Source organism: Arachis duranensis, chromosome 4 (assembly GCF_000817695.3).
Source record: "Arachis duranensis cultivar V14167 chromosome 4, aradu.V14167.gnm2.J7QH, whole genome shotgun sequence".
NCBI lineage: Eukaryota > Viridiplantae > Streptophyta > Magnoliopsida > Fabales > Fabaceae > Arachis > Arachis duranensis.
The window spans coordinates 115,999,080-116,013,501 of record NC_029775.3 but is presented as its reverse complement, the minus strand read 5'-3'; the positions used below and the strand labels follow the sequence as shown (position 1 = coordinate 116,013,501).

The window sequence follows — 14,422 nt, the reverse complement described above, 5'->3', positions numbered from 1 at the left end:
TAATTCTAAACTCATTTTAAAAATACATATTAAAAATAAAATTAGACACGCTGATACATAATGTTATTTATATGTATATAAATGTGTCTGAAAATTTTTTTATTTTTTATTATAATACATCAGTTTAAACACAAAAAATATATATATTAAACAAATATCAATAAATATCACATTTAAAATATATTTGATATACAGACACTCACGATAAATAAAAAAATAGTATCCCTTCTCGATAGGTTTGGAGGAAAAGAGAAAGTCATATTAGACTTTACTATAGTTTGGATAATATAATATATAATCTTAATCTTGGTTCATACTCAAACCAGTGTTTTTAAGTATTGGTTATGATGTGCTGGTTCAAAACTCTTTATTGTAGAGTTCTCTTTATCTACTTGTAGGTATTATCTACTTATAATGGCAAATTTTCATTCTCACCTATCAAAATGCGTTAAAAAAATATCTATATATTTTATAAGCCATATTTTGTCTTCTTCTTATATGATGTGAGACTTCATATTTACACTTTGCTGTTAAATATAACCCATATTTATGGGTTCATCAAGCATTACTCAGTGAATTATATAATGATAATAATTAATAGGTTTCATGTTAAAAAGTCTAAACTTTCAACTAGCAATATTATTATAGTTACATTAAAAATTAAATGTTCAGGTTTTTCTGTTTTTGGTAGTATGTTTTTTGGTCAGTTTAACAATAAATATTTTATGAAAAAATCATTTTATGATATAGTATCATATTTTTTATAATAAAAAATCTAAAGTTGAATTATTGTCATTTTCTAAATGATAAATAAAATAACATAAGATAAAATAAAAGGAGAAAAAAGATCTATTTAAATATTTACTCAAGAGTATTTTTTTAGATTTAGATAAATTTTTGCATAGTTTTTATACTATTTTTTTTCTTTTAAAAAATAATAAAAATTAAATTCTAAACTTTTTTTATCATAGATACTCTCATATTTTATCATAAAATCACTTTTCTCAAATATTTAAGCTAATAAAAAGAGACATATACATTATTATATTTTTAATATTTCTCTTCACGCAATGATCCTTTTTTATTTGCATGAATTTTTATATAAATTTTGTTTCTCTTTTCCTTTTATTTTTTATGCTGAAATTCTTTTTTATTTGTGAGTCTACAATGATTAAATTATAAATATTTAGGTCATAAAAATTTTGATACTGAGTTATAATATTATTTTTCATAAAATTTAAATTTATTAATTTTTAAAAGAAATAATTTCATAATAATTGTTAATACAACTTTTTAAATTTTTATTTTGATAAATACATTAAAAACTTAAATTTATATATTTTTATAAAAAAAATTCAATTAATAATAACCTTAACATACGTGGCTAAACCGACAATTATATTTTCGTCTAGAGATATCAATAATGAGCATTTTCACGAGGCTTTAATTTTCTTACTCTTAATATATACTAAGGGTAATAATGGAGGAAAAAAAAGAAAGAACACTGCTCAATTCTCAACACAGTACACAAGAATCCCTCCTTTTACTAGCTAGTAATCAATTGGTCACATAAACAATCAATCTGCAATGTTATTGAATTTCTTTCCCCCCTCTTAAATGATGAGTTAAATAAGCCTCTGTACACAGTAATAATGCATTCAGAAGTCAACTCCAAATTCTTTGCATTCACTAAACATTTATATATTTTATTTTATTTACTAATATGGCCGTTTGTAAGAGTGTTAATGTTTAAGATTTTAAAGAAAAAAAGTGTTCAATTTTTATGTAGTACTTAAATTGAAAACCTTTCTAATTTTTTAATCAATTTTTCCCAATTTTAGAACCTAAAATACATTATCATATATAGGCTCATTATCAGCAATGCTAGCTCTAAATAATAAAGAGTGAGTTTGTTTAATAATACCTTCCAAATTAATTAGGATTTGATTATTTTTGTTATGGCTTACTTTGTATAGTTAAAAGTGTAAGAGAGGGTTCGAATGACAATCATCATTTTATAAAAGATGGTTAGTATAAAAATGAGGATTTAAAAGTTAAAATGGAGGGTCGAAGTATGTTTTAATTAACGAGGGAATCATCGTTAAGCAAAAGAGTTAATAGGATGAGGCTTTTTTTTAATACTATTAGGTCATTTCTTAATTTTTGAATTATTATCTTAAATGGTTGACGATTTAGACAAATGCTTTTCATCATTATTGTGTAAGTAGACCTATAAAAAAAATTATTGTTTAATTAGATTTGTTACATGTCATTGAAAAGGGACTAAACGTAATTAAAGTAGTTGACGATTTAGAGAAATTCTTTTAATGATTTATTAAAAAAATTTAATTAGAGATTATTTAACTTTAATTTTTTAATCAATGATAGGAGTTATGGCATGGTTAGAATTAAGCACGTTTGGAATGAGTATTGTGCCTTATGTGCTTGCTGATTGATTCTGTTAGAAGGCATGTGTTTGCTGTCAATTCTGTTAGGCAGTTAGTGCTGTTAGTCCTCACTCTTCCTTTTTTAGTTAGTTAGTTAGCTATAAATGCTAGAAGATGTTGGAAACTTCCTTGCTCAACTCACTCCTAGTTTTATTGCTTATAAATAATTCTCCTCCTTACTTTACAAGGTAGCTTTTGTAATTCCACTCATTTATTCAATGAAATATCTTCTCCCTCTTGCCTTCTCTGTTCTTTCTTTCTTTCTTTCAACTTCTGTTTTGACTCTTCTTCAAGATCACCCTCTATGATCTTATACCTTTTATGATATCAGAGCTCATGGTGCCATAGCTTCCGCAAGATCCAAATCACAAGAACAAGGAAATCAGAGTCACACACAATGGCTCAGGGATTCACAGCAACGCCAATTTCAATGAAGCTGGATGAGGAAAATTTCTTACAGTGGAAAGATCAAGCATTCTCAACAATTGAAGGAAATGATATGTTGAGTCACATCACAGGAAAGGAAATTCCTCAACAGTATCTAGTTACAGATGATGAAGATGCAATGTTGAATCCACAATATCAACAATGAAAAAGGCAGGATGCATTACTCAAATTCTGGCTCTTAGCCTCAATGAGCAAGTCATTTACTACAAGAATGGTTGGTTGCACCTATACACATCAGGTATGGAAGAGGTTGGAGGATCATTTCGCTTCTCAAATCAAGGCAAAAGTAATGCAACTGAAGCATAAACTCAGCACACTTCAGATCGGAGCATCAGTGACAGACTATGTGCTTTCGATTAAAGGTACAATTGATGCACTAGTTTCTGTTGGAGAGTCAATCAATGATAGTGATCATGTAAATGCAATCCTACATGGCCTAACTGAAGAATATTCCTCAGTATACACCTCTGTGCTAGCAAGAGCTCAAAGCATAACAGTGACTGAGCTAGAGGCATTATTACTTGCACATGAGAGCATGCTTTCTAGATTCAGAAAGCCAGAGGCATTTGTCCAAGCCAATGTTACTCAATTTAGAAGAGGAAACTTTAGAGGCAGCTTTTGAGGAAGAGGAGGAAGGATGTCCAGAAGAGGCAGAGGTGCCTTCAATGGAGGAAGATCTTCTCAAGAATCCTGGACACAGGAACAGTCAAATAATGGATAGTTTCAAGTTGGTAGAGGCCAGTTCAATAAAGGAGGAAGAATGCAAAACACAAAAGACAGACCTCAGTGCCAAATTTGCAACAAATTAGGCCATACAGCAAGAATTTGCTGGCATAGGTACAGTGAAGATCCTTATGAAGGAGATTATGAAAATGAAGGATACAACAATCAAGTCTCTCAACAAATTTCTCAACCTAATGCCAACTTTTGCAATGTCTTGGTAACACCTGCCACAGTTAAAGATCCAAGCTGGTATCCTGATTCAGGCGCTACTCATCACATGACTCATAATGAGCAGAATCTACTAGAGAAGGAGGAGTATTGTGGAAATGAACAAGTCATTGTTGGTAATGTAACAGGTTTGCAAATCTTCTTTGTTGGAAATTCATGCATTAAATCTGATTTGAGCTCTAGGATACTATACCTTAAGAAATTGCTGTGTGTGCCTGAGATTACAAAGAACTTATTAAGTGTATATCAATTATGCTGTGACAACCAAGTCTTTTTTGAATTCCATGATGATAGGTGTTGCATAAAAATAAAAGATACTCAACAGATAATACTTCAAGGCATTGTTCACCAAGGCCTTTATAAATTTCCAGCTCCTCAAAGCTCACCAGAAGCCTTCACTGCATCAATAAGAAACAAAGATGATCTGCTGACTTGGCATACTAGACTAAGACATCCCAACCATAATGTTGTTTCAAAAGTACTAAAATCTTGTCAAATTTCCCTTTCTGTAACCAAAATAGATTGTTCAGCCTGTTGTATTGACAAATCTCATCATCTACCTTTCTCTTTGTCACAAACTGTATACAAACATCCTCTAGAACTTGTACATTTTGATATTTGGGGACCAGCCCCTATTGCAGATAATAATGGACATTGGTATTTTGTCAACTTCATTGATGCCTTCTCTAAATTCACATGGCTTTACCTAATTAAATCTAGAGCTCAACTAAAATCAGTATTTAATCATTTCCAACAAACTGCTGAATTACAATTAAACAAGAAATTGAAGATGTTGCAATGTGACAATGCTGCTGAGTATGTGAGTTTATCTAAGCTGTTGCAGGCCACAGGAGTTATTTGCAGGTTTTCATGTCCCCATATACATCAGCAAAATGGAGCTGCTGAAAGGAAACATCGTCATGTGGTTGAGATGGGGCTTACCTTACTTGCAGGCGCATCCATGCCTACAAAATTTTGGGGTGAGGCTTTCACTACTGCTGCAAAGCTGACAAATATGCTGTCAACACCAGTCCTAAATGGATTATCTCCTATGAAAAAATTGTTTGGCAAGAAACCCTCCTATGAGCAGCTTAGAGTTTTTGGCTGCTTGTGTTTTTCTCATCATAGAGCTTACAACAAGCATAAGTTGGACTTCAGGTCTTCCCCCTGCACCTTCATTGGGTATGGAACCTCCCATAAAGGGTATAAATGCCTCACTCAATATGGAAGAGTCATTATCACTCCTCATGTGGTATTCTTTGAGGATCAGTTCCCCTTTCAGCAAGCAACAAATCACACTCATAATAATAATGCCTCATCTACTGTCCCAGTCATTCCAACCATTCCAAGACTGAATACTTCAAGACCTGAATCAGCCCCATTGGAAGATGTCTTAAGTCAGCACTCTGCTAGTCATACCTCCTCTACCTCCTCTCAGATTAACTCCACAGTACCTCAGCAGCCAATAGACATCCCTGCTACCAATCCTCTAGTTAGAACTGAGTTACCAATAGCAAGCTCCTCCAATCCAACTCCAATTCCTATTAATGACATTGAGATTGTATTACCAATGTCTATGAATTCAGATCCTATCCACCCTTCTACAGCAGCTAATTCTCACCCAACGATCACCAGGGGCCAAGCTGGCATAATCAAGCCAAAGGTTTTCCTTGCAAATGTTGAGCCAAGAACTGTAACACAAGCCCTGAAATTTTCAGAGTGGAAGGCAGCTATGGATGCAGAATATGCTGCATTGATCAAGAATACAACATGGAAATTAATGAGGCTTCCACCAAACAGAGAAGCAATTGGCAGCAGGTGAATTTTCAGAATAAAATACAATGCAGATGGCTCTTTGGAAAAGCATAAAGCAAGGCTGGTTGCTCAAGGGTATGCCCAAAGGCCTGGTTCTGATTTTACTGAAACTTATAGTCCTGTGGTGAAACCTGTTTCCATCAGACTCATACTCTCTATTGCTATATCAAAGTCCTGGACAATCAGACAGCTAGATGTAAACAATGCTTTTCTTTATGGTGATTTAACAGAAGAAGTATACATGAAACAGCCTCCTGGTTATGAGCAAGGAGATCCCTCATTGGTGTGTAAGCTCACCAAAGCTCTCTATGGGTTGAAGCAAGCCCCAAGAGAGTGGTATTACAAGTTGGCTGGTGGTTTAAGGGAGATTGGTTTTGAAGCCACAAAATCTGATATCTCAGTCTTCATTCAGAATCATAGAGGGCTCAAGACCTATGTGCTTGTGTATGTTGATGATATCATAGTAACTGGGAAGTCAACAGAGCTTGTGAAGGAGGTTATAGCAAAACTGAATGATAAATTTGTCCTGAAGGACATGGGAGACCTGCACTATTTTCTTGGAATCTAGGTAAACAAAACCTGTGATAAAGGGCTAATACTCACTCAACAGAAGTACATTCATGAGCTCCTAAAGAAAGCTGGCATGGTGGGCTGTGCACCTGGTCACACTCCCTTGCCTTCCACAATAAAGATCACAACACTTGGATGTTCCAGCTTCTGTGATCTACAGCTATACAGATCAATCATTGGTAGCTTGCAATACTTAACAATAATCACGTCTGAAATATGCTATAGTGTCAACAAATTGTCACAGTTTATCCAAGCTCCTTTAGAGTCGCATTGGAAGCTGGTCAAACGAGTTCTAAGGTATCTCAGTGGCACATCCAGCTATGGTTTACATCTAAAGCGAGAGACTTCCTTGGGAATAACTGCTTATAGTGATTCGGACTGGGCTCGAGACCCGGATGATAGAAAATCTACCAATGGCTATTGCATTTTTCTTGGGACAAACCTAATCTCCTGGACTTCAAAGAAGCAGACAGTGGTAGCTAGATCCAGCACTGAAGCTGAGTACAGGAGTATGGCAGAGGCAGTGGCAGAACTGACTTGGATAAAGACTATGATGAGAGAGCTATTGCATCCTCTACCAGAAGCACCAATGCTATAATGTGATAACTTGAGTGCTGTCCTACTTGCTGCTAATCCCATTTTGCACTCTAAGTCCAAACATTTTGAAATAGATTTACATTTTGTCCGTGACTTTGTTAATAGCAAGGCAATTCAGGTCAGTCACATTCCAGGCTCAGTTCAAGTAGCGGACATCCTTACAAAGGCAATACCCTCTGAGAACTTTCTTCACTTTCGAGGTAGGCTGAGTGTTCACAATCAACAGTAGATGACAGCAACTGAAGATAGTGGTGATGCTTGAAGTTATAGTGTCTAGCAGTCAACAAAGTGTTTACAATCAACAAAGGTGGACAACTAGAGATGATGATATAGGAGTTATGGCATGGTTAGAATTAAGCACGTTTAGAATGAGTATTGTGCCTTATGTGCTTGCTGATTGATTCTGTTAGAAGGCATGTGTTTGCTGTCAATTCTGTTAGGCAATTAGTGCTGTTAGTCCTCACTCTTCCCTTTTTAGTTAGTTAGTTAGCTATAGATGCTAGAAGATGCTTGAAGCTTCCTTGCTCAACTCACCGCTAGTTTCATTGCTTATAAATAATCCTCCTCCTCACTTTACAAGGTAACTTTTGTAATTCCACTCATTCATTCAATGAAATCTCTTCTCCCTCTTGCCTTCTCTGTTCTTTCTTTCTTTCAACTTCTGTTTTGACTCTTCTTCAAGATCACCCTCTATGATATGATACCTTTCAATCAACATCAATCAATTTTTTAAAAAAAATTATTCTAAATTTCAACTTCAAAATTTTAAATTTAAAACTCCTAAATCTTAATTCTAAACTCTAAATCTTTCAAAAATTTAGTTTAAAATTAATTTTACAATAGAAAATTATTTCATATTATTAAGTAATAAAAAATTAACTCTTTTATACTTAGTTTATTAAATAATCAGCTAAATGATAAAAAAAAATAATAATCAGCTAATGCTTTTTCTTCATTAAAATGATCGTGAAAGTAAATTAAGCCAACAATATAATATATATTGACTACTAACTACTATTTCCATAACAAGGTGGTAAAAAATATATCTGGGTGCCTTTGGAGACGGCAGCATCCATCGTTTAAATGATGTATTGTCACATATCATACCATTTTTAGCTTAGCAACCCATGTAAAATTCAAATCAAACCATCAAAATTTGCTTATCTAAACGGTTACTTCCTGAGGAAAATAACTGATCTATAAAAGTGTATTTAATTTTTAAAATTTTGTGAAAAAACAAAATTTTATTTTTTTCATAAAATATAAAAAATAAAAAAATTGAAAATAAAAACGCATCCTAAAGTTCTCGTTTTTATATGGTAAAATTTTGATTTAAGAGTTTGGTTAATAAATGATCAAGAATATCCCAAGAGAGAGTTTCAATGATTTTTTTTTTTGTATTGTCAATGTTATTAATAGATGTATAAAAATCATCAAAATAAAGTTAATCTTTTTGGTGTCCTTAGTTAATCCCTAATTTTAAATATGTATTTTTAATTTATTAGCTTGATTAATTACTAAGAATTTTAGTTAAATTGAACACTTGCAATTAACACAGAAACTAAATCCCAGATGGAGTAATAAAATTGAAGACATGTGAAATTAAACTTGAATTTCCAGGAAGAACACAATAATGAAACAATGAAAGAATAAAAAAGAAACTAAGATCTCATCACATCAACTTTACACATATATAGAAGAAGCAAACTTTTCCAGTGATATGATGCACCTAACATTAATAATATATATAACATATAGTATATGATAAATACTATAATGTTACTAGTGAGATAGATATACACTTGTAGCTAGCATCAAACTTTTGATGATTTGATGAAATTACATCTTCTCCTAGCTTTAATTTTCACTAGAACTGATGATGATATATATAATTAATTAATAATTATATGTCACAAAAAGTTGAACCATACATTCTTCTATATCTTCTTGATTGTTCTAGAAGAACTTGGCGTCGGTAGTAATAACTTTCTGATCTTGGCAAGCAACCTCTTCAAGAAGCCACTTCTCAAGCAAAGAGAATGGCATGACATCTTCAATAATCTCAGGCTTGCTTTCATTTTCTTGAAAAACATTGTTCTCATCATTAGGAGACAAAGATTGATGAGAAAACTGGTCATGTTCATGATCTGAAGTGGTAGTGGTAGTTGTAGTGGTTGTAGTAGTAGCGTTTGATGAGTAATCCAAAGACTCCAAACCAAACAAGGAATCAAAGGTTTCAGACAACTCAACACTGTTATCATTGCTACTGCTTCCTCCTCCTGATCCCTTTGAAGCTGTGTCACCACCATTAACAACAAAGAAAGTGTTGTTTTGAGTAGTCAAAGATGAAGAGCTTGTTCTCGAACACTTGTTATTTGTTGCTGGATTCTTCATCCAACCCTTCAACAAACGTGCTATGTTCTCAGCACTTGAAGCATAGCACAAAGATGATGATTGTGTAATCGCTTTTGTTGAAGATGAAGAACAAAAATTATTATTATTATTATTGTTCTCCGGTGAAAGGGCTTCACTGAGGGCTCTTTTCGCCATGTGGATATCGGTTTGGAGCCTTCGCTCCCACTGGCCTCGAACCGGAATCGAACCGGAATAACTCGCTCCGGTTCCAGTTCCGGTTTCGTCGAAGTTGCAAACTCCAGAACTTGAAGCTTGCAACTTCTTGAGCTTCTTCTTCAGATGCGTGTTCCAATAATTCTTTATATCATTATCCGTCCTTTGTGGTAGGTATGAAGCAATTGCAGCCCATCTGCATCCATAAATTCAATTAATTAATTCGCCATGTGAAAATATATCCAAAAAATAATAATAAATATTAATAACTAATTAATTAATTTACCTGTTTCCTAAGAGATCTTGAAGATGGATAATCATCTTTTCTTCTTGTTCAGTGAAGTTACCCCTTTTGATTCCAGGCCTCAAGTAATTAGTCCATCTAAGTCTACAACTCTTGCTACATCTTGATAACCCTGGAAAATTTTAATTAAAGTGGAAACTAATTAATTAAAGCCCACTAATAAGAGCCAACAAAAATGAAGCTTTTTGAGATCATAGTGCTAGATATGTATATATGAACATAATTAATATTAAAAAAATAATAAATACCTGTGTTGGTAGGAACAGCCCTCCAATTGCCAGGACCATGTTCTTGGATATAAGAGACCAAAATGATATCTTCTTCAGGAGTCCAAGGACCCTTCTTCACACCTTCTTTATCACAACATGGTGGTCTTCCCATGTCTCCTTGTTTTCTTTTCCCTTCTTTCTTCTTCAATTCTTTAGCTTATGTGAGTGCACTCCCTCCTCAATATAACAACAACAACAACTAATTATTATAATTATAATTATTGTAGCTATAATTATAATTATGTATGTAAATATATGTGTGTAGATATCTCGGTCGTTTTCCTCTCCCTATCACTTGCTTCTTTGTGATGATCTATCTATCTATCTATGTGCTACTTCTCTATGATATAGAATATATAATATATAACCTCTTTTTCTTGGTGTAAGCTAAGGCAAGTGTCCAAGGCTAAGGAGTGCTTGGTGTACATATATAGCAAAAACACAAAGGGGGTTAAAATGTTGGGGGTATGACTTTGGAGGTGGTGTAACCGATATCCCTTACATTATTTTATTATATATTTAATTTATTTTTAAAAAAAATTTTAATATACTTTTAATATAAAGTAACTTTAAATGTATAAACAAATACGTAATGACATATCAGTAAAATTAATTATTTTTTGTACTAATTACATGAATAATTATTTAAAAAACGGATGTGATTTAACAATTATAAATATTTTAAAATAGAAAATGTTAATAAAAATTAGAATGCTTCTAGAAAAAGAATTAATATTAATATATGATAAAAAAATTGAGAGTGTTGAGGTGTGTGAGGATGTTGACTTAAAGAAGTAAAGAAGAGAGGAAGGTGCTCCAAGGTCAAAAGTTGACAGCAAGGGCATTAAGTGAAGGGCAGCAAATTATTCAGCTGTGTGTGTGTGATAGTAATAGTAATAAGTAAATAATAAGAATAATAATAGTGGTAAGAGTAATAGTAATGAAAAGCGCGTTGCATTGAATGTGGGTTGCACTGGGAAAGCCATATGTATCTCAGCCTTTAAATGTCTCTAATCCCCGGCATGCCATTAATTGCTTCAATGAGGATAAAGCTGACTTTTGCAAAGCCTAATCACCTCTTCCATTATAGGGAATAGATCATCACGTAGGATCTGCTTATAACCAACCTTATTACCCATTAACTTTTAGGGTTTTGCAAATTACAACATGTTTTTGGCTAGATTTAATGGGTATGTATTTGTAGGAGCATTTATTTATTTATATAAGAATTTGTTTAGCCACTTGTTATGAGTTGTTAAGAATATTAAGGAGTTTATGTTTAATTTGATTTCTAAAATTTGAAGTTTGATTTAAATTTATGTCTAAAATTTCAATTCACTCAAATTGAATTTTTAATTTTATAATAATAGTTTGTGTTAGTTTTTAAATTTGTTTTCGTTAATGATCTATTGATATGGCACATTAATTTATTATGTTGGATAAAATAGAATGGTATTATTTTATATTAACATTTAATCTTTAACAAAAATAACATCTTTTATATATTTTTTTACTAGTAATGGTCATAAAATGAGAATATATTGTTAAAGATTGAACACTAATATAAAATAATATCATTTTATTTTATTCAACGTGATAATATAAATTAATATGTCAAATTATAATTAAAATGCTTCGCATGTTATTTTTTTATTACAATTGAAATCAAATTTTTTCCTCCAACATTAATGTATTCTTCTTCATTCTTACTAATTTTACAATCAAAATATGTCACATGTCACTCTCTTATTATAATTGAAATCGAATATTTCTCTTCAAAATTAAAGAATCCTTCCCTCCTCCTTACTAATTTTACAACTAAAATGTGCCACATGTCACTCTCTCATTGCAATTGAAATCAAATCATTCTCTCCAAAATTAAAAAGTTCTCCCCTCCTCACTCTTCTTTCTTTATCTCTCTCAGTCCTTCAATCACTTTATCTCTTTTATATATCATTATTAATGACTAATTACGAATTTGACAATCAAAATGTACAACATGATATTCTTTAATTGCATTAAAATTGAAACATTGAAATTGAAATTGAAATATACCTATATTATGTATCATATACTACTATCTAATTTAATAACCAAACATGATACTCTCTTATTAAAATTGAGAGAAAATATTTTTCTCTAAAATTAATAAACTCCCTTCCTAAATTCTCTCATCTACCTCTCTCTATTTTTCTATTTTTCTCTATCATTTTCACTCTATATTAATTTATATTTTATATTAATAATTTGACAAATCAAAATATATCATTTGATATTATTTTATTCCAATTAAAATAATTTTTTTCTTCTAAAATTAACAAATTCTCATTATCATTCTTCATCTTTATCTTTCTCTCTCTTTTCTCTCATTCTCTATTTTTTCTATATTTCTGTTCTACAAAAAATAAAATTAATAAAATAATATAATTAAAATAAAAAATATTATTATTATTACATATTTTTTTAGTTTTTCATTTAGTTTTAAATTTTTACCATTTATTTTTTTATCTATATTTTTATTTCTCTTCTTTCAAATATTTATTACATATAATTTAGAGAGAATACTAATGTTATAATTAAAATTTAGAATCAAGATTTAATAGTTTAAAAAAATTAATTTTGAGTTAATTTTATAACTATCAATATCATTTTTTATGCTAATATCTAATTATATTTTTATATATAGAGAGAAAAAAATATCATTTTTAAATAGTAAATATAAAAATTAATTATTTTTATTTGTGCAATAGACTTAACACCTAATTAAATATAAAAGTATACACGTTAAATTATTTTAAATTTTAGATAAAGAATTTTAAATTAATTATTAACAAAAATTTAGACTTTTTCATATAAAAATAATAACTAAGAATCTTATTATTTAATTTTTTATCTATAGAGATATTAGTCTTCTTAATCGAAAATTTTTGTCAACCTACAATCTTTTTTATAAAAATAGTTTGATTCTATAAATTTTTTTGTATCTGACGTAATCTATATTATCAGGACAAAGTAGACCATAATTCTAAAAAATTTATATTTTCATAATGCTATTACGGATAAAAATACTAATTTAAAAGTCAAATTTAAGTCATTTAAAATTTTAAGAATTAATTTAAATCTAGCTCTAAATTTCAAGAGATTAAATTGAATATTCTTTTAACATTAAGAATAGACATGTTTTTATGTTTTATCCTAGGAAAAGTATATGGAACCAACTAATAATCAGTCAAGAATGGAACAACATAATTAATTATAATTAGTTTTATTAATTTATAATTTAATTTGTTTTTTAAGTTATTGTTGACCACGTTCAAAACATGAGGGAAGATACGCTAGTGATAGGAGAGAATCACAGAACAGATGCTTTGATCATTCATTAGTTGGTTCCATATAATTAATTATGTTTTATTAATGCGTAACACATGAAACATAGAAATCATATCCAAAACCATCAAATTTACAAGAAAAAAAACATCCGTGTGCCTATCAATAGCAACATCTGGTTAAAGTCACCGGTGCCTCTGGTTTACCAATTAGCTGATTCTTGGCTTATATAGAGTTGGTTCCTAACATTGTTGTTTATCCTAATGACACATGTATACATTGGTTAAAATTAAAGTATAAATGGAAAATAATTTGTTATTTTTGATGTATTTAATATATAAAACTAAAAAAAATTACGTAAATTTGTTAATTATAATATTTTTTAAAAAATTTCTTTAAAACAAATATTAACAAAACTCTTAAATATTTCAGACCTTATGAAACTATGTAAATTCTCATTGGCTAAATTTATTTTTATATATATAGAGCACTTGTTAATTAAGCTATAATAAGAAAGAATTGAACTTTTAAATTTTCTACTATATTAAAATGTTTAAAGTATTCTGTAGAACTAAATAAGCGTCATAAGCAAATCCAAATTTGTATGATTGATAAAATTTTGGTATGAAGATCATATTACAGTTTTTTTTCTTATTAATTAATAGAAAAGTTTATAAATGATGTCACACGTAAATGTCCACCTCCCCTGTTCATTGTTTGCTCATCGGTGATCTCAATAAACCACCACCTTTTTTCTTTTAACTTATCACTAAATTCATTAAGCATTCGTACACTTAGTATCAATGCTTATTAATATTTAGGACAGCGACCATAAAGACTTTTTTGCTTCTCTTTGATAAGCATATATATAATGAAAGTGAGAAACTATAATCTTAAAATTAAAGCTACCTAAATAATTCTGTTTTTCTTTTTACTGAATGCAAGCATCATACACTACTAATCAAGGCATAACCACCCAATATTTAGGGACTGCAGTGAGATTCTATGACCCAAAATTCCTTCGTAGAATGACAAATTTTTGTAGATATCTGTAGATATTATTAATTGAAAAAAGATAATTTTTTAAAAAAAAATAAAATAATAAACATAACATAATATAATTCAAC

At 30.5% G+C, this 14,422-nt stretch overlaps 2 protein-coding genes across 2 annotated transcripts; one reads left to right on the top strand and one right to left on the bottom strand.

Moving 5' to 3' along the window:
- The first annotated feature begins 6,303 nt into the window (after positions 1–6,303).
- LOC107486292 (secreted RxLR effector protein 161-like) lies at positions 6,304–6,828 on the top strand. The gene has a single exon (XM_016106841.1). It carries the CDS (start codon positions 6,304–6,306, stop codon positions 6,826–6,828), a length of 525 nt encoding a protein of 174 aa, XP_015962327.1.
- A 1,677-nt stretch (positions 6,829–8,505) lies between these two features.
- On the bottom strand, positions 8,506–10,376 carry LOC107486721 (myb-related protein 306). The gene is made up of 3 exons (XM_016107284.3): positions 9,948–10,376; positions 9,682–9,811; positions 8,506–9,591 (listed from the first exon to the last, which is right to left on the bottom strand). Exons 1-3 carry the CDS (start codon positions 10,078–10,080, stop codon positions 8,784–8,786), a joined length of 1,071 nt encoding a protein of 356 aa, XP_015962770.1. The 5' UTR covers positions 10,081–10,376; the 3' UTR covers positions 8,506–8,783.
- Positions 10,377–14,422: the final 4,046 nt, after the last annotated feature.